Source organism: Galendromus occidentalis, unplaced genomic scaffold (genome assembly GCF_000255335.2).
Source record: "Galendromus occidentalis unplaced genomic scaffold, Mocc_1.1 scf7180000075388, whole genome shotgun sequence".
In the NCBI taxonomy this organism is placed as follows: domain Eukaryota; kingdom Metazoa; phylum Arthropoda; class Arachnida; order Mesostigmata; family Phytoseiidae; genus Galendromus; species Galendromus occidentalis.
This window is the reverse complement of record NW_003803378.1, coordinates 607,600-635,387: the sequence shown is the minus strand read 5'-3', so window position 1 is coordinate 635,387 and position 27,788 is coordinate 607,600. Positions and strand designations below refer to the sequence as shown.

At 52.9% G+C, this 27,788-nt stretch overlaps 1 protein-coding gene across 1 annotated transcript in view; it reads right to left on the bottom strand.

Annotated features, from left to right (window-relative positions):
- Positions 1-27,788, bottom strand: part of LOC100898722 (tachykinin-like peptides receptor 86C) — a 94,416-nt gene that overhangs the window by 24,663 nt on the left and 41,965 nt on the right. The window contains exon 2 of the mRNA XM_003737010.1: positions 21,922-22,134. Within this exon, the coding sequence (XP_003737058.1) occupies positions 21,922-22,134 (213 nt within the window). The remainder of the gene's footprint in view (positions 1-21,921; positions 22,135-27,788) is intronic.

Sequence of the window (27,788 nt, the reverse complement as noted above, 5' to 3'; positions counted from 1 at the left end):
ATTTCTAAACCAGAAGTGTTCTCGCGGGTCAACCGACCGATCTGATCCATTGAACTCAAGTCCGAGACCCCAAACAGTCCGGAAGCCCTCGTGTAGATATCGAGCTCGTTCCCGACTCGGAAACGACCTTCAGGGTTAGGACCTCGATAAGGCGGCCCTCCCGAGAGTTCGCGAATCGCGTTGAATTCCGGGAAAAGTTCCCAGCGGGGAAAAAATCTCTTCCTAGCCAGGGAAGAATTTGCATCTAGCCAGCCACTGTACGTGAAAAGTTCTGCGATTTGGGTCCCGACGTCGGACCTGAGCCGAAGTTTAAAGTCCCCATCGACCAGATGGGGTACTTGTTCTGGGATTGCACCTGTCGCCGTCTTCGTCGACAGGGCACTGTCGCGCAGTACTCAGATTCTACGCCATTAGGGTTGTACTCTCGTGACTCCCAGCTGGGGGTTTGACTTGGTCATGGACTAGTTGTTCTAGTTCTGAAGATTACGTCGCGCGGCTATGCGTGAAAAGAACGAGAGATACTTCTCGAGGTAGCCACAGCAGCACACGCGGAGTTGCTGCTAGTTTCAAGTGAATTCGGCTCTTGGGCCAGCAGCAGTTCACAACGTCGGACCGAACACGGAGATACGCCTCCGTGCTCGCATTGCTCCCAGGTCGGTTTCTGCCCGTGTGTGTGTGAGTGTAGACACCGGGAGCGGAGAAACGAAAGAGAAAATGAAAAAAAAAAAACTCGAAGGGAACTACAGTAAAGGCTGACGGGGAGGCAAGCCGTCGGGCGGGCGGTCGGTCGGGCATTCGACAGTACCGACCGCGCTGCGATTCCGTGTAGCTCCGGTCGGAGCTACGGGGCCCCTGCTGCTGGGGCTGAGCTGCTTCAGGCTGCGCCGTGGTGTGGGGCAGCCAGCACGCCGAGCGGTACCCCTCGCTCGCTCGCTCGTTCGCTACAACGCATTCTTAAGAAAGCAACAACGCCAAACCTAGGGTCGGTCGATCCGTTCGTCTGTCTGTCCGCGCGTCGATCCGCTACTCGACGCTGGTAGAACGCGGGGCCCCAGAACTACACAGCGTTCAGTGAGGCCGCTGCGGTCGTGGTCGCCATAACTGCACCACATTAGGTGCACGCAATTGAAACCTTGAGGAGCTCCTGATCTGGGTCTCGGACCGTCGGTCGGCCATGCCCGCAGCGTCGAAGGAGATTCTCCTCTCACGGTCAAAACACAGGCTCTCCGGGGCAGTGACCCGGATCCGAGTTTGGATCCATTGATGGAAATGCTTCGCGGTTACAGGGGAATCGTCGACATTTCCGGAGTTCCGATCGATCGGTCCGTCCGTCCGACCGACCGACCATCCGGGTATCGCTCGACGTATTTTCCACGCTCAAGCCGACTCAAACGAACGTCAGGAATCGTAAACAGGACCCGTTTCCGTACTCTCTCGAAGAAATCACGGCGGCGTCGAGCGGTGACACGGAGTTTGTCGAAAAAAAATTATATTCCATCGAGACGGTGTACCCGTGAATTGACTTGAACATTTGTTATCGATGAAGACCGATCGGGCTCGAGTTCCGGACTCGAACCGGAAGAAGTAATTAGAGGGTGGCGAGATTTCCGGATGCTTTCAGAAGACGTCAATTGAATCACTGAATTACTGGCGGGCTGGCCGCTCGACCGACCGACCGACCGACTGATGGACCTACTGAGTGGTCGACGAGCGACGAGTTCTTACTCGCGCTCGTGTCTCTCTGGTTGTGTTCGGTCGGTTTGTCTCTTCGGATGGAATAGTATCAGGGATGAACGGGGAAGATGGTCGCCAGAAGCAGCACATTCGATTCGACGTTGTCCTTGGGCGGCCGCTGGTGTTATTGCTGCCGTCGCCGCAGACGTCTCCGACTCCGGGGCCTCTACACGGCAGTCGAACAGACAGTTCGTCCGATATACCGACCGCCCAAAAGGCTGGCTGGCAGGCAGGCAGGAAGGAAGGAAGGCAAACTGCCAGCTCCAGCCCGTACTTAGTTCTCCTTCGTCTATTGGGATTCAGCATGTATCGGATGAAGGTTTCCTCTCGCGCGCGCGATGTACCTGTTGAGCGGCGCGAAGCACCCGTGCCGCTTCCTAGTGTTCGGCTCTTCTGCTTGCCCAAGTTCCTCTAGCTGGAGCAAGAGTCGTCGTCGTCGTCGCTGTTCTCTTCTCCTGATGTGTCTAAATGCGCTGCTGAGACTATAGCGCTCAGTTGCTCGCTCGGTCGCCGCTTCAGCGCTAAGCGGTGGAAGCCAGCGATCTTCGGCGGATCTTCTGCGGTGGTGACCTTGCCTCGGCTTGTTTCCGGCTTGGAATCGTCCAGCTCTGACGCATCCAGAAGATTCCGTCAGCCTTGGGTCGGAACGCGGTACTTCGGACTTCACCGCCGCCACTACGGCTTCTGCTGCCGCCGTCGCTGCCACCGCCGCCGCCGCAGTCTATGAAGTAAACACTCTCTCCTCAAACACTTACCATAGACACAGAAACGGCTGGGGCTTTGAGCGTCAAGTCCATTCTCTCCAGCGCTCCGACTGTCGGTTCGTCTGTCGGTGGGTCCGTCGTGCGACGGGCGATGCTTGCTCGCTTGCTTGCCTGCCCACAGAAAACTCGATCCAAGGCCAAAAGTCATATGCTCTTGTGCAGAACATAGTCCCGAACTGTTGATGCACAGGTGCCGTCTTTCTCTCCTCCTCCTCCAACTCCTCCCGATTTCGGAGCTCATCCTTGTCGTACATTTTCTTCTGCGGCTCCGGTAACAGCTTGCATGAGAACAGGTTTTGCGCACGGGGCAACCTGGAGCACCTGCCGGCGAGGGCAACCGCCTGTTGGATCCAACGAGCGAACTTCGGAACTATCAGCCGCGTCTTCGGCTGCTCCGGCCTAAGGAATGTAACCAAGAGGGCCCGTCGGGATCGGGAAAAATCTCCCGGGACATTCCGGGCGACAAGGTCTCGAGCTCCCTGGAACAGAAAATGATTTCGGGAACCCCGGAGAGTTCATAAACATTATTTTCGCTACGCCTCCCGAACGGATTTCATCCTGCTCCGTCCAAGCCGGAGCTCATCCTAAGTGACGAAGGTCCTGAATTCCGCTCTCGTGGGAGGAACTTTGAATTTTCCTTTTCCCGTCCATCTCTAACGGAGATGCGGAACAGTCGTTTCGGCGGAGATGAGCGGAGTCCAACACAGAATGTCGTGCGGGGGTCGAACGATGCAATTTTGTTACGAACTCTTAACCGCATCACGTTTTTTCGCACTTCGGAACGTCATTACGGCAACGGGTGCGTCGAGCTCCGAAAATAAGGAACTGTGCGACGAGAAGTGGTTTCAGGCTCCGAGCCGTATAGTCGGTTATCATGACGTAAACCGGAGGGACGAGAGAGCCTGCGACCGAGCGAACGTTTATGGGAACGTCCACCGTCCGAGCAAGCAAGTGACTAAGCGACTGTGAGTGACCGGTCGACCGGGCGGGCGGACGCTCGGTCCACTGCTGATGGGCGATTGTTACCCCCAGAGCCAGCAATCCGAGCGGCTATTCAGCCCCAGGTGCGACTTTAAGATATACAAAACTACGTGACGGTGGCAGCGTCGCTGAACCCACGGCCACTGATGAGAGTCAGGGGGCATCGACGCCGAGAATTCACCTCGACAGCAGCAGCAGCAGTACTACAATGCCGTTGGGGCCTGGCAACCAGCTGGGGTAGCCAGAGCGTGGCACCTGTTCTGCTGTAGCGAGAGGAGAAAAAAAGCCATGCTACAGAAAATAAAGAAAAGACAGCGAGAGACATCTGGTCCACAAAGTCTATTCTGACGTATAAACGTACAGCTACATATGTATGTCCGTGTGCCGCTGTGGCTGATGCTGTCGTGTAATAAAGAGCAGCTCGAGGTGCGATCCGAACGCTAGTCCCGGTGCCTCGAGACGATCCCGCTAGGGGTTTGTTGAACCTCGATCGAATTCAGACGTCGAGAATACGAATTTCCGCGGTCCCAGGAGTCGTGCTTCCGAGGTGACCGAAGATCCTTCCCGCTCGGAACGGACGGCCCCGACGTTTTCGATTCGACTTCGAGTGCCGAAGTTTTGCGAACGCAGAAGCTCCCGCGATGATATTTCGTGAGTTCGGGCTCCTCGTCAATTCAGAAGCAGAGGGAGTCGGGACGAGGAGAGTGAACGAGAAGGGAATGAGAGAAGGGAGGGAGGAACTCGGGGGGAAAAGTCGGAGCATAAAAATCAGAAATCGTGATCTTCGACGTCGACGCCGCGAGGAGCTGTCTTCACGTGTTCATCTCCATTGAGGGGAATCACAAGGAAGTCAGAGATGAAAGCGATTTCATTCCACGAAGCTGAACGGAGCATTTCATGTGAGGCCCCTTGCCAGTTCGATCCATGGACTGACAGAGAGACCGACGGGCGGACAGACAGACAGACAGACGACAAACAGAGTAACATGGCCCAGTTCAGGATAGACGGCGACGATGGCGGTGGCGGCGGTGATGTGGGGGTGTATGTATGAAGGAACGCTGAGAGGGCGAGAGAGAGCGACGCCGAAGTTTATGGGATCGAGGAGCATGTCGAGAAATCATGATCGGCTGACTGAACATGAAACGGGGGTGTTTGACCACTTGGAGGAGGTCATGCGAAGCAACACTTGTGAGCCACATGCCGAATCAGTCTACTGAAACCTCGTCAATTAAGGCACTTCACGATATGTGTACGCGCGTGCACATGTTGCTCCTGATGCCGCATGTTCCGTCTGTGTTCTCCGACTAATAGCCGACTGAGTTGGAACGAAGGAGAAACCTCCTATCTAATATCTCGGCCTCATTAATCTATTTATTCCGCTGTGTCAGAGCTTCATTCCGATGGGGGCGGGGGCTCCGAAGAGATCCGCGTCATGTCATTGGCTCGTCGAAATTTCTCCCGAAGGCAGAGAACAGTCCTCATCGGTTCGATGAGTTTCCGCGACCCGTTATGGCGATGCAAGCTCCAGACTTGGGAAATTCTCCAGTGTTCAGTGAATGTACCACCTGTAAGGTCCGTTCGTGGTCTGATTCGCTCACTCAGAATGCTCTGCTGAAGGCAGGTAAAGACGATCGTTCGCCCGCTCGCTCGCTCGCCTGTACGTGGAAGCCTCAAGAGCTGCGTAGATCTGGGTCAAAGCCGCATCGAGGAGCCCGCGACGAGCGAACTAGCGAACGCTAGGGCACCTGTGGCGTTCCTAGCTCCAACGTTAGATGTCTAAGCTGCTAGCTCTGCCTCTAGAGGAATGCTCGCTAGCGCACACATCGCTCGGCAGAGCAGCAGCGGCGGCGCCGCCGCATCGAGGCGGCCGGACTCCGCCGTTACGCCATGGGTCGGACTGCTTTACGCCGTTCTCGGTCCGCACGTCCGTCCCACGCTCCATCCGTGGTGTGCAGGCTCGGCGACTTTACAGCGAAGCGCTCGGCGAAACCTGACGGATTATTTCTGCCTTTAGATTGGATCTAGTTCAGCAAAATAATCCAACGGAGGAGGACTCTCTGTGTCCGACTGGCACGTTGTTATGACTCAGGAAAAGCGAAAGAACAGTAGTAGTTCGATCCGCCGCTTTCGCATCAATCGATCACGACCGGGGCGGCTGTCGATCGGGAAAATACGAGTAGAAGACAGAACAGTCTTCCCCGAAATCGACTCGAATTGAAGGGAATCGGGAAGAGACAATTGGAATGCGTCGCCGACGCAACGGTTTACGCAACCGACCATTCGATATCGGGTCGGCCAGAACGTCGCGGAGGAATCCAGCGACAAACAATGACAAACGGAAATGTGTTTAAGAGATGTGTCGACCGCTCGCTCAAGAGGGAACGTCGGCTTCCTCGTAAGCCGACTAAAGCTCCAGTCGGTCCGTGGATCTCGGTCGCTGTGAAAGCAACTCGTTCGTGACACTGCCCGACCGACGACAAGAGGGAAAAAGAGCACGCGCTCCAGTGTTCGGAAACTTCTTCCGAAGAACAGGTTGTATGAACGAGGAGGCTTCAGGGATCGAGCGATTTTTCCTTTTCTTCTCTCTCGGCAGTTATTTACGATCGCTTGCCGAGCGCGGAGTCGCGTCATTCTTTCCTAAAGATCTACTCGAGCGTCTGCTTTCCTGCTTCATGATCTGGTTCTGATCCGGGAGTCGGGGAGCTGTGAGAGAAAAAACAAAAGAGAGATGAGCGTTCACATGGAACGATGCACCCTCTCGATAGCTTCGACATGAAAAAAAGACAACACATCATGAAGGATCCCCCTCCCCCGCTTAAACTCGGGGAGGAAAACTCGGAATGATCGGGAAATCTCACGTTCGTCTGAGCCCCTTGTTGGTTGCCTGGCGTCCCGACGGATCAGAGTCCGCGCATCGAGCAACGCGCTCCAACGATTCTCACCTACTCCCTAACGATTTCGACCGCGGCTCCAGCCGAATCGTACGACAAACCCGACCCGCGAAAGCTTCGAATTCGGATTTTTTGTGGCCCGTGATTTAAATGAAGCAAAGCTAGGAATTTTCCTCACATGGAACTCATCTGTCTCTGGCGAGAAATATTATTTTCGCGGTCATTTTTGATGGCTTTATTATTTATTTACTTATTCACAAGTGGTCCATCAATGGTTGTTATGAGCTTGTAGTGGTCAATTAGGTTCCGTTAGTTCTGAGAAACGCTCAGCACGTGGGAGGGGGCTCCTGAACATTTTCGAAGACGACGAGAGTCGTCGCTGCGTCTCGTCGTCGTCATCGATGTTCGTACTTAAGTCAGTCAGTCAGTCGACTCGACCGAACGGTCGGGCCGGTCGTCCGTCCGTCCGGCCGACTGACCGAGGGGCGACCGGCCTTCAATGGTGGTTTGAACCGTTGTCGCTCTATGCGCCTACTCGCAGGGGATTGCTTCGCTTGTTGGGGGGCCAAACGCTTGACTTCGAATCTGGGGACGCTCATCGGGAATTCACACGAAATGTCTGAACGCCCTCCCGCCCGCTCGGACGTTCGCCTGCTCCACTGGATGCCGCCACAACGGCCGCACTCATTAATCGTGCTCATAGAACGGTGTACGTTCGCTCGGTGTACATTCGGATCGTTTGCTCGTTCGCATGTGCACTGCATCGGAAGAAATCAGCTGGCCGTTGCCGTGGTTGTCCATTGTCCAGAGTTCGGGCTCTCCCACGCTCTCCCGGTTCACCTGTCCATGCGGTGATAATCAACGTTCTGCATGACGGTCCACCCCCAGGTAACGAGCACAGGAAGCTGAGCATTTGCACAGCTATGCTTCCGTTTGTGCGTTCATTCGACTCGTTGGTCTTTCGCTTGTTTAGCTGCCGGAATGTTTCTGGTCGGGCTTCCGTGCCTCGACCATCGACCGAAATGTGAAAGGACCGAGCCAGGGGGGTGTCCGGCTGCCGCTTGTTCGATCAGCTGAGGGATCTCGAGAAAATCGAAAATGAATTCGACGTGACGTTTCAATGTTTTTTCAGGTGAATCCTCCGGCAACGCTCCCCCTCCCCCCACGTCGATACCCGGACCAGACATCAAATGTGAGTACAGAATAAATAAAAGATAAGCGTTCGGGTCGCGGTCCTGCCCAGCCGTTCCTGAATGGGCGGCCAAGCACTAATGTTGACGGCCGCGCGTAGATAAAGCGTAGACCTCTCATGGGTCTGCTGAAATTCGGCGAGATCAGCGTTTCTCTCGACGACGGTGATTATCTAAGTGATCCACAAACAATAAGAGCTGTGAGCGGCTTGGGAACTCGCTCGATCCCACGGGTTCGAAAACCGTTAGATTTCTCCATGCAAAACTCGGCCGCTCTGAGCGCGAGTTGTTTTTCCTCGAAACTCGACTTCGGAACTCGTTTCCTCCGAGTTCCCTCGCGAACTATCCTCGGAGACTGGGATCGCGGCCGGGATTCTTTACTGGAAGGGAGTTTCGCGACATTCTCGTCGCGTTCCGAACGATCGAATCCGACGCTAATGTCGTCTGAGCGGCGGCATCAGCGGCGGCATGCTGCTGGCAGGTTTTTTTCCCTTCGACCGAGAAACTTCGAACGCCTGATCTCGGGCCGATTCCGCTCATTGCGCTGGCCGCACAAAAATTCCGCCTGCTACCGCTCTCTGAATGTGAGTGGATGCGGGTGATGACGTTGGATGGTTCAGCTGCTCAACGGCCGCGGGCATGTGGAAGCTATCACTCCTACGCCAGGGCCCTCTACTGGGAGGAAGACGCCCGCTGCCGCTGCGGCTCCAGAGAAACTCCACGGAGAGTCGCATTAAAAGAAAAGAAGCAGAACGCAGAGTCCCGCAGGCAAGCAGTGCAGTGTCTTTCAAGTGGCCGAGCGCTTTCTTCCCACAGTGTTCGCTCTCGACGAGCATAAACATCTCGTGGGCGGTGGAGGATGGATCCGAAGCGCGGACCCGCTGATGGGAACCCGGCGTTCGCTAGCACGCTCGTCGGCTCGTTCAGCCGTTTGCTCATTCGCCCACTTGTCACATCGGATACATCAATCACAATGATATACATACATATTAGAAAAATTGGCGCCAAGGATGCCGGATACGACGAGTTCGTTCATGATCTTTGAAAATCCAAACGCCTTCCCGTCGAGTTTCCGGGCTCAGGGACGAATCATGACCCGGAAAGCGGAAACAAGCGCGTTGAAGGTGAAAATTTCCGAAATCCCATCGGCGCCGCGCTTTCGCTGCTGACATAACTCTGGAACTGTCCAGAAAAACAAGACGAACATCCTTTGGCTCGGGAGACTTCGACACAAATAGTTTTCCCGAGTGATTCTCGATCGCGGCTGTCCGGTCTGGAACAAATCCGGGACGTTGCACAATTCCCGAGCGTATTATCCAGAAACGCTCCCAGAAATCCCGATCCGATCGAATACCGAACGACAAACGGTTCCGATCACGCGCCGGAATATTATCGCTTTGAATCTCTGCTGCATTCCCATTCATAGAGTTCTAGCTCAGTCAGATTCGCGGGTCGGATTAACGAGCGCGATGAGTTTCAATGACAGAAGCCTCAGGGCATCCGTATCGGTGTTGGGTGCCGTGGCTGTATTCGGTTCACACGGCAGGTGAGTCCACCTGGCGACCTGACGACAATGATGACCCGACCGCCGAAACCTGAAAAAGATCCTGGGAAAGCGAGCGGTCGGTTTCAGCCGCTCGACTTGGGAACTTCTCCCGAAAGGCGCTGATACACTTAGGGCCGAGGGAGAAGGCGAAGACCCCCAGCGTTCTTGTCTGACGTTCTCTGTCCGTTTGTGAATTTCACCATTAGCGTCGACTGCAACGAAAGGGAGAAATTGATGGAGCTCCCGTTCGATCCTTGCTATGGCAATTTGTCTATCGGGCTCTCATCAAGGGTGTCGTCCTTAGGCTTCGCAGATGCGCGAGCTTTCCGCGAACATTGAGCGGGCTTTTTTGGGAGCGCGGATCGTTGTCGGACATCGCGTGGACATCTCAGCGTCGGCGCTAAGCGTCTAACCTCATGCCGTCCGGTTTCCCGTATGCACTTTCGGAATGGAGTTTAGTTTTCTTGCGCCTTCCCCGAGCGGGAAACTAGGTTCCCGGGAGCGCGGTTCGAAACGAGCCAAACAGGAAAAAAAGAAGAATCCCGGGTCGAAAATGCGCAGGAAAGAGTTCCAGCAACTCCTTTTCATTGCAGTGATCGAATTGAACAACAACAGCGGCTCGGAGACGGATCACAACCTCGAGCTCTATAGAACTGCCGCAGCCCTCAATCTGCTGAGCACCCAGGCAGAACACATTCGCCAACAACAGGCTCAAGCCGTCGCTCAACTCCCACCTCTCATAACCTCACCGGTTGAAGACCCGAAGCCCTCACACGGCTCGAAACGCAAGCATGGATCCGATAAGCCCAATGACACCGGTAAGTTTCCTCCTTCTAGAAGCGCAGTGCGCCTTCCGGGAAGGTCTCAGTTTGTTCCGCGGCTGTGGTCCTCGCGACGTGCAGTCAACGCCGCGTTCTCCTCGAGCTCCCGGTGCGCCTCCCCTCCACGTTCTCCTCTGATAGATCCGAGATGCATCGGATCGTAAAACGGTCGTTCTCGCATGAAAGGCGCGCATCGGATCCATCGCCGGACAAATACGACCGACCGTCGATAAGACGCCGGAAGCCGGACTCGGATGCGACTCGAAAATCTTTTCATACTCAATGATATCGAACGACCAATAATTTCGATTGTCATGTTTCGACAATGTTCCTTATTTCTGACCCTTGACCTTCGCAGTGATGAGCCTTGCGCAGAGCATCATGGAGTCGATCAACAGAGGCGTCAACAAGTTCATGACACTCGAGGAGCGCCGCATGCAGATGGAGCTGGAAATGATTGAACGCATGCGGAAAGAGGAAATGGAAAGACAAGAACGTCTCCGTCGCGAGGAAATGCATCACGAAGTGCGTCTCATGACCGTCATCGCAGGGCTCTTTCAACAGACTGCCAAGACCGTGAGTTCGAACCTTCCGAGAGACGCTACGCAGAAGATATGGAGACGAGGTCGATTCCGCCGTTGAATTCCGCATTCGGAGAGGAAATCGTCCGATAAACTAGCGATTCCGTTGCACGACCCCTCTAATCGAACGATCCGACTGAGTTTCGAACTCCGGGAATGAAGTGCTTTCCTCAACGTTGAGTTTAATTATTGCAGGGCGAAACCCCGGCTAATCTCAGCAGTCTCCTGAAAGAGCTCCAAGCCTCGGTCGAGAACAAGAGCCACTCGGAGAGCTACTCCGACGAATACTCCGACGACGACGATGATTCGGTTCTTGGGAAGAAGATGAGAATCGACGAGAGCGTGAAGACCGATTGAAATTCATCATCCTCCATCAACACCGGAGCCGTCTCAGCGACGAGTGCGACGAGCTCCGTTATCGCGTTCCGAGGACGCAGTAGCACACATCGAGCAACGAACAATACCGCAATTGTCAGCGGAGTTTCGTCAGTCACGATTGCCGATAACGACGGCGACGGTGATGATGACCATCACCATCAACCGGAAGAGTATTACAGCGACAAGGAGAATTCGACACCATTTAGGGTTGCCATGAAGTCTGGTCGTCCCTGGGCTCCGCGGAGCCCAAGTAATCGATTCCAGGGCTGGATTCACTCACTGTACATAGGAAAGTCATCGGCGTCGCGTGGGTCGCCTAGACTCAGCGGATCTGTTTTCGTTGCAATGGCCGATGCTCAGCCGAGCACCACCTCCACTAGTCCATATCTCCGTAGGTAGTGGAATTTGTTGTTGTTGTTGCTGCTGCTTCGGCAGTTGTTGCTACTAATGCGGTTGTAAATATCATCCATCAAGAGCATCGTTCCATCAACAACGTGGTTAGGTATGAGCTCGCTAGGTGAATATAAATACACCCTCAGAATAGGTAACTCCCTCCGCAAGTACGGAGTTTCGGCGGCGTTGCAATACAACCATTTCCTCAATCAAATTCTATTGTACCTGTCTCGTGTGTCCTTCGGTGCGCGCCACCCCCTCCCCTATTGGTGAGCCCCGAGGATCGGTTTCCCTCGCTCTACGATCAAGGAATCTTTGGTTTTACGAATCTATCGAATTGAATCACTTATTTTTTGTCATCGACAAAAACAAAATGGCCCCTTTGTGCAATGTCATTTGGCGATCATCGTTCCGAAACCGTACGAAAACCGCGGTTGGAAGGAGACGCCACCAAATGTACAGATCGCGAATTCCCGCGGACACCTCCCCAGGAGTCAGGACCACTCTGTGGAGTCTCCAAAGCTCGAGAATAAGAACAGCTCCCGAATCGAATCCCTGAAAGCCGTCGATGCAATAGAAAACGCCCGGTAGCTGCATTCGCAGCATATATATAGATATTTTTTTCAATGTCACGACTTTGACAAGTCCGTCTTCTGATGAAAAATCAAAATGGCAATCGAAACCGAAAAGGTATCGACAATGCATGTAGTACCTGATCGCGAATCCAGGCTCAAGAGAACCCCTCATCGATCGCTAGAGGATATTTAAACTCGTTACTCGAAGAGTCCGAGGAGGTCTGAACGAAGTAGCAATATTGTTCTACGGCAAGGAACTCGAATCCGGTCCAGGATTCGGATCCCAGATGGGGCGACCTTCATCGACTACGTACCAACTACCCAGCTTCTCGATCACTCGGTATCAATGAGTATACACAATGTGAACAGTTGTAGAGGTAGATTAGGTCGCAGCGGAACTTTAGAAATGTAGAAAGAGTTAATTTAACTATATCGTTGTAAATATCGAAGATCTGCGAGTTCAGGTAACTGGCTTCGTGAACGACGAGTAGATTAGTACGGGTTGAATCCCGACGAGAAGAAAAAAAGTAGAAAAAAAACCAAAAACCACGTGTAGAGTCGAGATCCAACAATTTGCCCGATGAGGGCTCGCGCGCGGTCTCCGTTTCGCTTCGCGGAGCAAAACAACAAACCAAAAGGATGAAATTTAAAAGCAGAGTGTCTGCTACGGAAGATACCAAGCGATGATTGGAAATAATCCAGACTCGATTTGAGCAATCGCGTTCGGTGGCAACTCGCCTTCGTAAGATCCGATGGATCTCGGTAAGAGCCGTCGGATCGCTTTTTCGATCGTGAGGAACCCCCCGATCCGAATTCCTAATATCCCGCAAGAACCCCGAATTGTTCGATCGATCGATCCTTCGTTTGTTCGTTCGTCCTCCCATCCATTCATTCATTCAGTCAGTCCATTCGATCGTTCATTCGTCGCTAGGAATCGGACGTAGTAAAATAGTCGCGCACAGAGCAGAAATTGACACTCCTCCCTTTGGTTTGCGCATTTGCTTCGTCGGAATAGGAGTATTCGATGCGCCCGGACTCGACCCAAGTTTGTGTTTCGTTTTGCTTGCGACTGGCTATCGCATGTTCCCATTTTGTGTGTGAGCATTTTTGGTTTGACCGCGTTTCCTTTTTGTTTTTTTTGCTTCGTCGTAGACAATCATTTCCGCAAAATTTTCGCCACTCGGTTTTGCGCTGTTGTCTTCCGAGGAGAGTCTGAGCTCGACGATTAAAGCGTGAAGTCAATGGGAACAATTGTCCGAATCTCAGTATCTTCGTTGCATTGACATCGAGCCCGACTTCTCCCGGTTTCTCGGAGCTTTCGTGGACACTCGAGATATCTCACATCAGAGACCATTTGTCAAGTCTGCAAAAGCTAGAGGTATTTGTCAGTTAGGTGCCGCTTAACGCTTCGCGGGGAAATGATTTACGTTTCCCTCCCAACCGCTTATCCCCTCCCCATGGCTGCTTCAGCTGCTGATCAATTGAATCATCAGTCGACTGAATTGGTTGGAAAGGATCTGACCTACGGGCGAACCGATCGCCCCGAGAGAGTTCCCCCAAGGATTGGGGTCCGAACAGTTCGTCGACTGGTGGTGATTGCCCCCTCCCCCTCTTTGACACATGGTATCCCTTCTTCAAAGTAGCTTCTATCGAATTGCGATCGAAAAGAACAAAACATGGGATCTCCATACTTCCACACCATTTCCAAGATAAGAAACCGAGAAAACAAGCTGGCTTGAACCATTCCAACGATCGTCGCCGAGAGAAAAGCGATCGATTGAGAGAGAGGCCCCGAAGCATTCCATGCAATTTCCAAGGGCCCTCTTGTGCAACACCAGAGTGCCTTGATTGATGCGATCGGCCCCTTGTGAGGCGCTTTCGGGAAGAGACGTACATATATGAAACGAACATCCTACTCTCATGATCTATGTACGTTCATACTTACTCTATGAACACATTGAGTTCATGCATGCATGCATGCATTGAAAATGAACATATACCGATCAACCGATGATGACAATCCATGCATATCTAGCATACATACCCACATCGCATACCCCGTATAAATACATATACATACAACATGAGCATATACAAATATAAATATATACAAATTAAATATATCTCTCTCGTATGAGATATGACGGAACGTCGGCGCGATTTACGATCTACGGAAAAAGGAACGAGTGAAGAGATGATTTCGACTGTACGCGAACTACTGTCGTCGCAGACACATGTTTGTCGAAGGGATCGACGGGAATACGAGAGTATATTTCTTCAGGAGTACAGATTTCGAAGATGAAGTTCAACTTGGAATGCTACGTAGTCGAAGCAGCTTCGACTGTTCGGACAAGGCGTGTAGATCTGTATTCGAAATAAAGGCTCATTTCGCATTGGCAATCGACAGAGCTCTCCTCTTTCTAGAATGTTTTTTTTTCTTTTTCCGCATAGCTTCATCCATTCGATTCCGGAGAAAATGTATGCCGCAGCACTCAGCGATCCTTAGCTTCTGCAATTCATTGGAAACAGAAACCGACAGAAACCGACAGAAAGTCCTGGACCGTCGCCGATCTGAGCTCGAACGCGAGCTCTATGGAACTTGCGATTCAAGTCCGTGATTTTGAGCTCCCTATGCCGCATTTCCCAGGGACACTCGCGATTGCAGTCCGTTACTGCGGCCTTTCTGTGGCTAGATAGCCCAGCCCGTGTAGGCAATCTTTCCGGGTCGACGACAACGTTGTCGACTTGAGGATCGCGCAGCGGTTCGACGATGCGCTCGACGGCATAAGGCCTCGATCCACCCTGTGCTGATAAGATATGCCAATGCACCAGAGCAGAGGAGCATTCCTTTCCGCTCCGTTACGATGTTCGCACCACATTCTTATTGCCATTCTATGTGGAAACAACATTCCCCGCACGAGAGAACGAGTCCTCAAATTCATGATTCTCGTTCCCAGATTCCGTCTCCGTGAGCCTGTTGGTCTATCGGAGGTCAGATCCGTACCTCGACCATTCTACGTAGAGTTACCGATTTGCGGGAAGCTTCTGGGGGCATCCGAGTTCTGAGACCGGTCTCGGCGATTCAATGCCAGAACGCATCCGCATGGGCAGCTCCGTCGCGGGGAGCTCAGAAACGACATCTAGCAACTTCAATGCGACCCGGAGAGCTGGGACGATGATTGAGGCAAGGCGGCGACGCGGCTGGTGACAGCGGATGTTTCAGGAAGCTGTTAAGAGTCTTCGACTATCCCAATTCGACGACCCACCCAGCGGTTAATACCTTCAGGAGAAAACCGCTTCCCAGATTTGGTCTTCGTTGACGTACTATCCCATTCGACCGTTCGTCAACCATAGATGCGGAGCGATTTCTTCCAGGATTCCCGGGGCCTTTTGGAGCGAGCACTCGATCAATAAAAACACTTGTTCGCTGAAAGTAGGCTTGCGGTAGGCTCAATGTGACAGCTTTGCGTCAGATAACAATGGGCTCCTCCCCGTTAGAACAATTGTCATTCCTACCGTTTGGCCCGCTCGACATTCTCCGCCATCAGCCTCGACCAACGACCTCTTGTCAGCGTACGCAAACCCTTGTCGAGTCCAAATGCGTCTGACGGCAACATTCTGAATGTCGACAATGTTCCGTCTCAATGTCGAGTGCTCGAGAGCGAGTACACACAAAGATCGAGCCATAGAGTATCAACGCACTGCGCCGGGGGAGAAATTCAGCGTTCGAGAGTCAGACCTCTATTTTTCTCTCGCGAGATGGACCGTGAGGTGGTGATCCCGCAGGCAGCCTTGAGATCCGGAGCATTTTCTCGTTGCGGCCACCGCTAACGACGCCATGAAGTGTCTGATTCGCCGATTCCGCAGGATGTGTTCATTGGCTTCACTTCCATACGAAGCCGCGGCACTTCACAAAAAACTCGAGGCACGAATCAATTGTGGCTTCTCCGAAGATTGTCTCCCGAACTCGAGGAACGGAAGCCCTCCCCGTAAAAGGAGGGAAGCTCGAATTACGCCAATAATTGTCGGAGCCTGTGAATCGCCCCCGGGTGGACTGAATTCGGAGGCGAGAATATTCAGCCATGCGAACATCTGAAAGTTTCGCGCTACGAGAAAACCGGTGGACCCACTGGAATCCAGATGCTCAGGTTTGAAAGTTTCCCGGAAACGTACACCAAACCTACTCCAAGCTCTTTTTCGGGAGCGTGGGGAGGTTCCCGCTACGAGTATAGGGGCGCAAAAATCCGTCGCAAGTATAACTGACAGCCCGAATGAAGTTCTCGAGCAGAATCACATTCATAAGCGGACATCGGGAACCACATCGTTATGCGGTTTGGTCAACTACCACCATCTCTCAGAGCAATCGAGAATGTCGAAGTGGGAGAGGTCGGGTTTCGGTGAGACACGTACACTCGACGTAAAGAGTCGACGACGGAAAATCAGGAAAATCAAATGAAAATCATCCATTCAGACCGACAGCGGAACTGTACGGGTCCAAATTGGTTTTCATGACACACAGAAGCTTTGGAAGCTCGCGTAGGGTCGGAAGGACCCAGATTGAGCTCGGAAGATATTCGAAAGGAGTGGAGGGTGGGCTGGTGAGAGATTCTGACTACGGGCCCTGCACATCATTCTCCGGGAAAACGACGAGGAATGCTGTGGGAAGCGGGCTCTTAGGAACAGTTTTGAGGGTGTTATGCGCGCTCTCCTACATACGCAGCCATTCCGCGGTGCGTTTCCGTCTCCTTTCAGGCCGGCTTCCATGCACGAGACGCTAAGCATTTCGTGCTTTTTCTCCCGGTATTCGCGCTGACAAAAGACTCGCAGCGCTGGAAGTTCAAGGGCCGGCACGGTACCACAGATCTGGGATGAACATCGTGTCGTAAAGCAACGTAAAGCAACGTGAAGCTCGGCTCCTAGCTCCAGGATACACGGGGGAGAATCTCCCCGGATGGAAACGAGGAATTCTGTGAAGCCCCCCCCCGGATGTCCCATGGACGCGATCACTGATCGAATGCGTCGAATACGAAGGTCTTCGGAGGCCAACCTATCCGGAATATGTTGATTCTGGTCTGAGGGAGGTCTCCCCGCGATACTCACTCGTGGGGGAAGGGGGTCCCTCTCGGTTAAGAATTCCGATGGCGTGGGGTCATCATTTGTTCTGTTCCACTGAGAGTAGGGTCTAGCGAGATGAAAGATAGCCACGAATACGGTAGAATCTCAGATGTCCCTAGCGAACGAGAATCAATGGTCGGTCCCGCATCAAAGGAATCTGTACGGACATGGGAAGCAGTGTTGCGACATCCCTCCGCCGAGAACAATGATGCACGAAGAAGACTTTCCCTGATGTTGATGGAATTGTCATTCACGGGAGCAACAGTTGTCCTGGCAGAGCTGTCACGGATGAGGAATTTTTCCGAGGTCCGACCCGGAAGTAGTTTCTCTCGGGAGGTGTTTGAAGAGCACTTTTGAGGAGCAATCGAACTTTCAGGCTGTATGACGGTGGACGATCTCGCAGAGCTTCGTTTTTCCGCTTGGGGCCTGAACTGCGTAGCTGCGTGAAATCTTCGATTCTTTCCTCCTGTGACCAAAGATCGCTGAGAAAGCTCCCGAGCTCTCCGGTGTGCAGCTCGATCACGACCTCGGGTGAGCCGAAATCTCCTCATCGATGACAGAGGATCTAATGATCGGTCTTCGGGCGCCAAGGAATGACGAACGTACGGCTGCTTTCGGGGCTTCTGGGACTTGAATCCGCGAAAGTTTTTCTGGCGCCCTCGATCCCGGGGAGTTTCCCCAGAGGGACAGAATTGGATTTGCCCGCCGCTTCCTGCTCGAGTCACGTCGCGTCGCCTTGCTCCAGCAACGGAGCTCCATAGGGGCAAGCCATGTCTATGGTGTGCTTCGAACCTTCGATACAAGCCCGTGAAGTTCATGCTCCGTTGCACGACGAAATCCGATGGGAATCCCGCGTCGAAGCCGCGTGCGGCATGTGCGTCGATCGCGATGCGATCCGACCTTGGGAATAATTTGCTGACGGTACGTGAGTGGCACGTATTTGTGGAGTCAATGGACGAATTTCCTCTCGTGTCGTACACATCGTAGAGCAGACTCTCAACCATTCGCACGAGTTCTCTTCTCGCGCATTTCCGCCCTTCCGGGAAACGTGCTCATTCTGACAAGGAGGCTCTTTGTCTGAAACTTGCCATCGAACAAGAGGAACACTGTCAGAGGATCGCAGGCCTTTCCGCTCGACACCACTCGATCTATTCGAATTTGAGCTCGGTCCACGATGATAATAATAGATCACGTCAGGGGTCGAGCGCGAGGAATACCGAACAGATGAACACGGCGAGGAGAGTCAAGGCCTCCACAGAGACGGTCAACGCGTCCTTCATCAAGATTATTATGATGGAAAAGGTTCGTTCCAGTTTGGTCGGTGTTTCCACCCCTTGGCTTAGGAAGAAGATGGGGACGATTCGGGGGCTCTGGAATACGTCACGGGCGAGCGGTCTTGAACAGCCGCATGAGCTCTCGGAACCAGGGAGACAATGGACTTCTTATCATATCCTGATTCCGACGACCCATCAAAGGTGGACTTATCATGCCTCGATACGCCGCCTCCGGCAATCCAGGAAAATGCGTACGGAAGCGACGTATCCATTGGCGGTTCGACGGCCTTCCACTTCTCGTGTCGGGGGACCTCTCCTTGTCTATCCGTGAATGGGTAAGAGTCGTGACGCCGATTCCGATCCGTATCGCCGCAAAATTCCCGAACGTATTCCCGGCTATGACCGTCCCGGATTCCTTCACACTGGATTTGGGGAGAGATGACGTTCGGCTCGGTCTAGCTCGAATCGCTTCTTGAAGAAAGAGGTTCAGACGGTTTTTTGCAATCGACCGGATATATGAATTCCACCCCTTCAACTCTGTCGGTCGGGCGACCCAATAGGGAATAAAAAATCTGTGACAGGAAAATTCCACTCCTCGAGGTCGTATGCCCACCGACGGAGTTCACGCGTGGGGGAACATGAGGAAACCCATGTCCATGAGCTCCGGAGGATCTCACGATGACTATGGCCCAGATTCCGTAGGGCGAGATGGCCAGCATGATAATCAACATGGGGGATCATGATGAGGTCGGCGGTGCGCATTTCCACGACGGGACGAGTTTCACGGGAGCGAGTTCCTCAGTGTCGCTCAACAAAGGAGTAATGAATCATTCATCCTGATGTAGGACGTGCAGATCTTCAGGATCTCGATCAATCAGATCATCCTATCCCGAGTTTCACCTCACACCCTTCCCCCAAGTTTCAGGGGGGCGGACCACTACTCACAGCTCGTCGTAACAATCGAAAGTTCAAGTAAGAGAAGGCTCATCTACTCGGAGCGGGGAGACACCGCGAAGTTCCCTTCCGGCGATGTTATTCTCTCCCCGATTACATCTCCGACTACTTCATTAAAAGCACTCGCACTGGTTCTTCCTCTGCACCCAATACGCTTTTCAAGGCACGGGTATGCCCAACGTGTCTCGTGAGAATTTCGAAAGCTCGAATGAACGTTCGAGTGGTGAATGGCGACATTCAATCGCGGAGACTTTCATGGGAATGTTTCCACGACTCGAATCCTAGCTCCCCCCAAGCTTGCCTTGGGACCCAGTTCGAACATTACCCAACGTCTTCGTTCGGATAGATCTTCTTGGAATCCCGAGTTGAGATTCTCTTTCGTGGGCGAATATCGTTCTGCCCGTTCGGCGAAGGAGCTCGACTTTCGAAAACACTCAACCAAGGCGAATTTTTGATCATGACGAATGATTTGCTAGCCATGTTGTTCTGGAGGTTTTCTGAAATGATGTTCGGGAAGAGGGGAAGATGACGCTGCCTTCTTAAGTTCTTCAAATTCGGGACCCAAGGGTGATCGTAGATCCGACATCTTCGCAATCAATTCTCAATCATGGTCTTCGTCCGTAGTGAGGGCGACTGCCGAATTGCCGTCGCTTGACTTCGGAGAACGTGTGCTCATTCCTCTGATTTTCCGAGCTGCGACAGAAGAGGGAAATGACTCTGACCATCTGATGTGGACCACAGCGCTTGTCCATGAAAGAGGAAAGGAGGAACGAAAGTGAGTCGATGCCTCCTTTCCTCCTTCCAGCATGGTTTCCCAAGAACTTGAATGATCTCGATCACATTGTTGAGTCTGTAGCTGTCTGATGTGGTGTCGGAATAAATTCTAGCCTGCCTCCTTGATAGCTGCCGAGACACGTATCCTTGTCAGCTGAGATCAACAGGGTCTGATGGGTTGGCGTATTACAAATCCTTGGGATACTCAGCGTTCGTCGCTAATGCTTAGTTTCGTCACTCTCTTCCGATAGTCTGTCGTCGCACACACGAAGAAAACATGAGATTCGCCTCGTCGCGCCAGTGGGATATTATTCGCAAGCATGACACGCTTCCGATACGCGGCGAGACAAAAGAGGGTGTGAGTAGAACCGTCATCAGCTCCTGGAACTTCTCACGGCAGCCCAAGTAAACAGAGTGGAGGTGAGGAAGCAAGCGAAGCGGAAGTTTTTGAAGGAAGGCTTTCCCCCGCAGCACTCACGGGGACGGGGATCGAACTTCGGAAATTACAAAATTCTCGTCGTAAGCGATGTCGTCGTGAAGTCTACTTTCTCTCGTCGCACATCCCGAGGGAATAGATCAGGAAAATTATCCTCCGCCAGAAAAAGCCTCCCACTTATGATCTCAGAATCCTCTCGATTTGGAAAGGACGAGAACTCGTCGATCCGGTACTTTGCGTACAAATCGTGCCTCTCGCCGCGAATATCCCGCAGTGTCACCCCGCGAAGGGGAGTTGACCGGACTCGTTGCAGGCTGCGGACAGATCATGCCGTACCGAGTCCCGATGAGTCCGGAACAGCTATTTTTCCCCTCCGTTGACGGGAAAGCGACGCCTCATGCGTCTCCCTTGGAACTGAAGCGATCATCCTTGGGGTATGTGACTTTCGAGGAACCGATTCCGACCTCCTCCGCTCCGTGAATGTTTCAGGGTAACCCACCGAGAGGGAATTGGAAACTCTATCGGACCTTCGTAGGAATCGAGACGACGAGTTTCGCCCTCTAAAGCGAAGATGCCCCTGAGGTCTTGAATATTGGGCTCGACCGGCGCCGTCCGAAGATCGACGCATGTATGTGTATGGCCTCTCTTGGACCTTACCCGCGTCTCTCCCGAGTTCCCCGACTTCCTACGCAGAAATCATGCTCATTCACTTCCGAGGCTCGAGTTACGGGTAAACTCGAAAAAAACAAATCCTCTGTCGTTCGATTCTGTTCTAGGAAGGCGACTTCCTCAGCTATTCGAGTTCTTCGCCGATACCTCCCCGATCCCTGTTGCTCGTTTCTCTGTCGGTGTATTCCTCCCAGAGAGCCCGTTGGCTGGAGATGGTCCGGTGATCGCCCCCAGGGAGATTCCGTGGGAAATCATCTGCTCGAAGGGTTCATTCCCCCATTTGAGTTCTCTGACCCAGAACTCGCGTTCCGTGCTCAATCGATGATAGCCCGGGACTACTCAGGGCGTGGCGTAGACCAGTGGGCATTGGCCCTACCAAAGAGAGATCCTTAGACGCTCTAAGCCTCTAAGCTGTCGAGCGTCCGGGAATGCCTGGGGGTTCGACTCGAGAGATCGTTCGCGCTCCGATTCTTCCCCGTTGGCCGCTCCCATGACCGGGCTCTACATTCGAGTTTCTTTCCCAAGTGTTATTGTTCTCGTATCAATTCGCGAGGGAGCATCATAAAAACGAGCCATATAAGCTGGAATCCCTGCCTGACAGGGTAGCCGGAGCGAGGCAAATTTTCGAGTCAGTGAAAAACCTCTCCGGGAATCTCTATCGGATTCAGAACCCCGGAGATTTTCACCATCGTTGCCCGCGGAAACCTCACGAATTTTCTGCTCCCTGCAGGGCTGATTCTAAATTTCCGCATGCTCCATAGAGCGGAAGACAGACTTAACCCGCTTCCCGACAGGAGAAAACTCCGTATAAGAACTATGTTTGAATGAATTTTCGAGGTACTTACACAAAATCCACTTGTTCCGATGTGAAGCTCCCCAAAGCCGGAAACAGGAGGCTGCAGACGACGCGATCGTTCTGAGGAGGATAAGTACTGGTATCCGCGAAAACGTAGCCCGGCAGAGCAATGACTACGCTCACAAACCATATCAGAGCTATGATTATGAGCGCGCACTTGCGAGACATTCGATGCGACAGCGGCTTATAGATGGCGATACACCTGCGGATAAGAAACGGATCGTTTTCACTTCCAGGTACAGGAGCAGGTCTTCGCACACAGTCCCACACCTCCCGGATGCTGCGGAGCACTATCAGCTCGGACCAGACCGAAAAGGGCCCTGATGATCATCGGGGATTCATCGACGGAGATCCGTATGAAACGGAATCATGAGCGAATATGGCTGGGGATCCAGGAGTCTCGATCCGGGTGGGCCCGGCAGCGTGCTTCCAATCCACGACCAGGACGACCTGTGCACGCTCCAGTCGATTTCGACCTATTCCGTCTACCGGAGGGCTCGGGACATTGGGGCTGGGCTTGAGGTAGTCTGGGAGTCTGAAAAAGCAATACGCTCCGCGTACGCAATCGGACGATATCGGTCCCCCTGGGACATGTCTACGGATGTGGCTTGATTAAAATAGATATTCTCGGCAAGGAAAGCCTTGAGATATTTTCGAGAGCAGATCTTTTAGAATTTCTTGTCGATGTCATCGTCAGAGCGACCGATCGAATTTCATTCCTCTCGATGAGACGTCAGGGAGGAGCTTCGAAAACGGCGGAAAATTTAACAGAGATGAATCTCATGTTTGGATCCGCGTGCTAAACTGCGACACGCTATCGATGTGCTCGTTCTCCATCACCTTGCGGAGGCGCTACAAGGAGCGGAATCGACTGAGTGAGTAAATTTCTCAGACCGCTTTTCAATTTTACCTCAGCCCGGATCGGATAGGACTTCTTTTGAATGGGAACGATAGAGATGGATCTTCGCGCCGAAGCCGACGGGATTGTCGCTGTAAAGCTCGGATTTCCGCATTTTCCCGCGAGAGAATCCAGAGCATTCTTCCCCGGGGCCCCAATACCAGACATATGAATGTTCCGTTCAAATGCAGTCACTCTTCAAGAGGTCCCGAATGCGCTCTGGCTAAATAGGAAAATTGAAGCGACGCGCTTCATTGAGCTTCACAAAATCGTTGATACAGACATTTCCAGCTTCGCGGCTCGTGGACTCGCGCGTGATTGAATTCTCAATTGATTCCCAGATTCCGCTCTCTCTCGCAGCAAGCCGACGAATTCATGAGCCATGCGGTTCAGGCGCCGGGGGGTCGGCCTCGACCGCCATAGCTAATCTCTACGAGGGCAAGTTTCAGCAGGCTTCAATCACACATCGCAATGAAGCCGGAATTCGACTTCGCCGTCGCGACGATGACGGCCAGAATAACGGTACGATATCTCGATTGAGGCTGAAAATCCGCGCCTCAACTCTCTCGAGAGGAGCGGCGGCGCCGGCGCCGGCGCGGGGGCGGTCCATATCGAACTGCAACGAATGCGTGTAACATGGATTTCATGGATTCAGTGAAGTTCCGGTGGCATCACTTTTCTCCGCGGTTGTGCACGCTCGAAAGTCGGAGTCGGCGCTCCTTGGCACACAGAGTCCCAGAGACGGGGCATGATCACCGCGTTCGTCCTCGGAGAGGTGCAGAATGGACTTTTTCCTTGTCCGCAATTTTTTTCCCGAAATTCCCCGATCATATCTGTCGTCAAAGTACCGCGAATCTCTCAACGAAGGCCCGGGCTTTTTTTTCTCCAGACCCTCCGTGGAGGGGTTCCTGTGGAAGAAGGACTACTAGTGGGGTCCGTAGAGCTCGAGCATATTTTTCCAGAGGGGATCTCAAATCGAGAACGAGAGCGTGCTCCCGATTCAAAGATCGGTAATCGAAACACGATAGCAGCAACCTCAATGGAGAAAGCTCCTCAACTTATCGTACGGGAGTACGAGCAAGGTGACGGCGTTCATTCATCACTCGCCTGCCTTTGGGAAACCCTTGCTTCCTATTCGAACAGCTGAGGTTCTCTGACCTCGGCTTGAAGATTCGATCCCCGTTGTCCTCGATGTGATAATTTCCGTTAGCCCACATCGAGCCTTCTCAATTCATTCGAACTCCTACGCTTAGCTCTCTTGCCGAAGAAGAACACCTCCGATGCTCGGAGTCCGATCAAAAGTTCAATTCGACTCCATTAGGCTGATTCCACACGTGTTTATCAAGGTCTGAACGGTTTCGATCCGGACAGGAGATCTGATAGAGACTTGTGGCTGCGGGAACAGATAAACCAAATGCTATCTACGGGAACCGAATGCCTGAAAATTCCCAGGGAGCTTCGCACCCTCAACGTGATCCTCGAGCTTCAGTCAGTATGGATGTGAATTTCCGCGAGAATTCTCTCGGTCCATTGTCCGCAGGCTCTTGTCTTCCGTCCGATAGACTCTCGCTCTCGCGACTATTTTCGAACTTGACGAGAGGGACTTGTTACTGCCGTCGTGGGCGAACTCTCCCTGAGAAAGCTGTTCGCCTACTTCACACGGTCTGATGACCCGAGAGTTTTTTCGGCTCTCCAGACAACCTTGCGGCACAACGGCTGTCTGCGGTGTGCAGCGCTGAGCTTTTTTGGCCGCTCCCTAGAGCGAGACTGTTTGCCCTTTTCCCCTCGAGTTGATCAATGATGTGGAGCACGGGTCCAGGCCTGAAACTTTCACCGGAGCGTGATAAAATTACCGAGGCTCAATTCGATGAATGGAGCGCGATTGTGGGAGAGGAAATTCACACGGATTTCATGGATTTCTTTTGTTCCAGGAAAAGTGCAATCGCCCCTCAACAGTAAATCCGGAGCCTGGTCGGGCATTTTGACCACCTCGCACTCGAATCACCATGCCATTCGTTCAGCTCGAAAATCTCGGCTCGAGGAATGTCGCGGAAACTTCTCGGAATGATACACTGACTGAGCAGACATCCGAAAAGTTCTGAGTCGACGCTCCCACAATTCAGTTGAGGGAAAGATGAAAAACTTTCGGGCGTGACACTAGGTGACAGCTTTCCTTGAAATGAATCCGCTCTGCCGATGAAAAAGATGGACGGCTGCCGCGGATCCCGCACGGCACATCAGACTGCCAACCGCAGAATCTCCTCTGAATAGACTCAGGGTCGGAACCTCGTGCTCCGAGCGACGGAAATCACCGCAGACACGGCGGATCAATCAACTGTCTTCTCACGGCGACGGATTCCTCTGTGGGTTAGGGGCTGAGGGCCCGACGACATGGCCGCTACCGCTACGCGATCGTTTGCTCACCACGAACCCCTTCGAAACTCATTCAGGTGACATGTTTCCCCGAGTGTATCGTAATTGGTCCCAAGAGTCTCCTGCATATGTGTCCTGGGGAAAATCCGAAGTCATTCCGTTAGGGAATCTGCTGCTCCGGAGCAGAAGTTTTCGATATCTCCGTCCCGGATTTCTCTTGGGGGTTCCTCAAGCTCGTCGCGTCGAGGATCACATTCGCGTGCAAATCTCTTCTGACCCGGCAGTCGGAAACCGAATCGAGAGCTCTCCTTGACGATGGGAAAATCATCGGGACGAGCAGAAGAGGTAGAATTCCGCGAAGCGGATTCGATCCGCGGAGAATGCCAGAAATGCTCGCTCGTTGCAAGACGCCTTTCCCCGACAGTGGGATGTTTGCAAATGGCGTTTTCCTCCTCGCTGTTGGTCGATGGCGCAATCTACAGCTCTGAGTACTTGCTTTTGATCGCAAATGTCCGAATGTGGTCACTCGTAGCACCAACTCCATAGAGCTTGCCCCAGGGTCGTCCGAGAGTGCTGCCCTTCACATCTAATATACGTAGTGGTCGGTGAATAGCATGAACATCGGATGAGTTCATCTACGTTCTTGCCCTCCGATCCATCCGGTCCATCCATCCAAGCAACTTGCTTTCATTGAGCGATAAATTATGTTCCATGACTTTTGAAGGCAATCTCTCTCGAATAGCCTCATCTCTGACTCTCTCGACTCCGGTCCGTGTTTATATATAGTCTTTGAGAGAGGCATTTGATGCTGGCCACCTAGTCGTCGACCTGCTTCCCAATCGGGATGTGCGGCCACCATTCTTATCTAGGGAAGTCTAGGGTTTCTGTGGAGCTCGAACGATTCCGTTTTGGGATGACCGCTTCGATTGCATCCGTCATCCGACGAATGCGGCGTGGTCTCCAGCTGAGTTCTTCTTGGCACGGACTGGGTACTCAGTCGGGATTCCATACCTCTGCCTTACTCCCCGGAGCCTCGTCTCGATTTCCGAATCGATCGATATGGATTACCACGCGATTCTCTCTCGATCACGGAATCTACTCGATCGCAAGCGGAGCTCCAGGCGTCGCTTCCCGATCGCCAGACGCCCGCTCTCCCAAGAAGTTCGTCCCGAAGCCGGGGATCCACTGAGAGTTTCACTACCCTCTCGGTTCCAAGGAACAACTCGGGGTTCTTATGATTGTTTCGGTCATTTTCGTGTTCGTTTCAGATCTGTGAATTCCTATCCGACCGGAGATCATTTCCTCCATTCGTGTGCAAATCTTGGATTCAATCCCACACATACACGCCACGTCCGCTGTAGCCCCGAGCACGATAATGGCGGAGCGGCGGCACCTATAGGACCCTGCGAGTAATGACTCGTTGTGCCGAAGCTCTCGGAGAATGACCGATCAGGATTTGTCGAAAGGATCAGATGAAGCAGCTATCGGGGCCGAGGAGACATCATCGCTTCGATATTCGTCTCCCCACATTTCTAGTTCTCGATGGAGGCGGGGAGAGAATCGAACAAGCTGCCCCTTCCTCTCGAATCGAGTCGAATGAGCCTCGAGTACTGTGTGAGGTTGACCATCTCTTCGGAGTCGGCGTGACTTCCATTACCCGGTCCGCTCCGGCGGTGAGTCTCCAGTTGCTCTGCTTCGGATACGGATCTTGGAAGGATGACGGACCTACTCGTTGCTGTCCTCGATTACCCGGATCCGAGGTGGATTCGCATAGTGATGGTGAGGGCGTCATGACTCATGACCGCGACCCAACCCTCATGAACAAATCAGAAGGGAACATATTTATTAGTCTCTCTCTGTCGAATTGTACGGCTTCCCGGTGCGAACGGATACACGTTTCATCTGCTTCTTTTTAAGCTCTGTGATATTTCGGAGCTGTGCCTGGAAACGCCTCCGCTGCGCAGATACACGAGGACCCGAGTGAGTTGTCGTCTCCGCCTCGGATATACAATAAGTCCTGCTCAATGTCTTGAGAATATTAAACTGTGAGAGGTCAAATCGATCTTATCGCTTGTGAGCAGAATCGCCTCGCAGCCTCGTGGAAGACTCTGACAGCGGCTCGATGTTCGGTCTACCGCGGCCATCGCCCATCTGACAGGCTCAAGGTCATCGGCGCCGACGGGGAAATTGTAACAGAACTACTGGAAACAGCTGGTCGGAGAAATACAGACGATTCTTTTGCCCCTCGTGGCTCCCATGCCCAATCTGGATCGTCGAGCTCTGCGGCCCTCCGTTCGGACGCGATTGATGTGAACATCGTGTTTTATTCCGGGCTAGGCCACTCATGGAACGGGATTCCGGTCATGCTCCTCGCTGACACTGCTCGCTTATCGAGCCCTAGCCCTGTCAGTGAAATAGCTGGTAACACCGGTCGCCATGATTCTGTCCAAATAAGTTCAATTACCGGGAGCACGATGTGCTGGAGGCTGCGGCGACGTATTCGCTCTCCGAAATCGAGAACACCGATTGCTTTTTCAGGAGACCGGCTGCTGACCGGGACCGCAGCGTTGACTCCGTAAAATCAT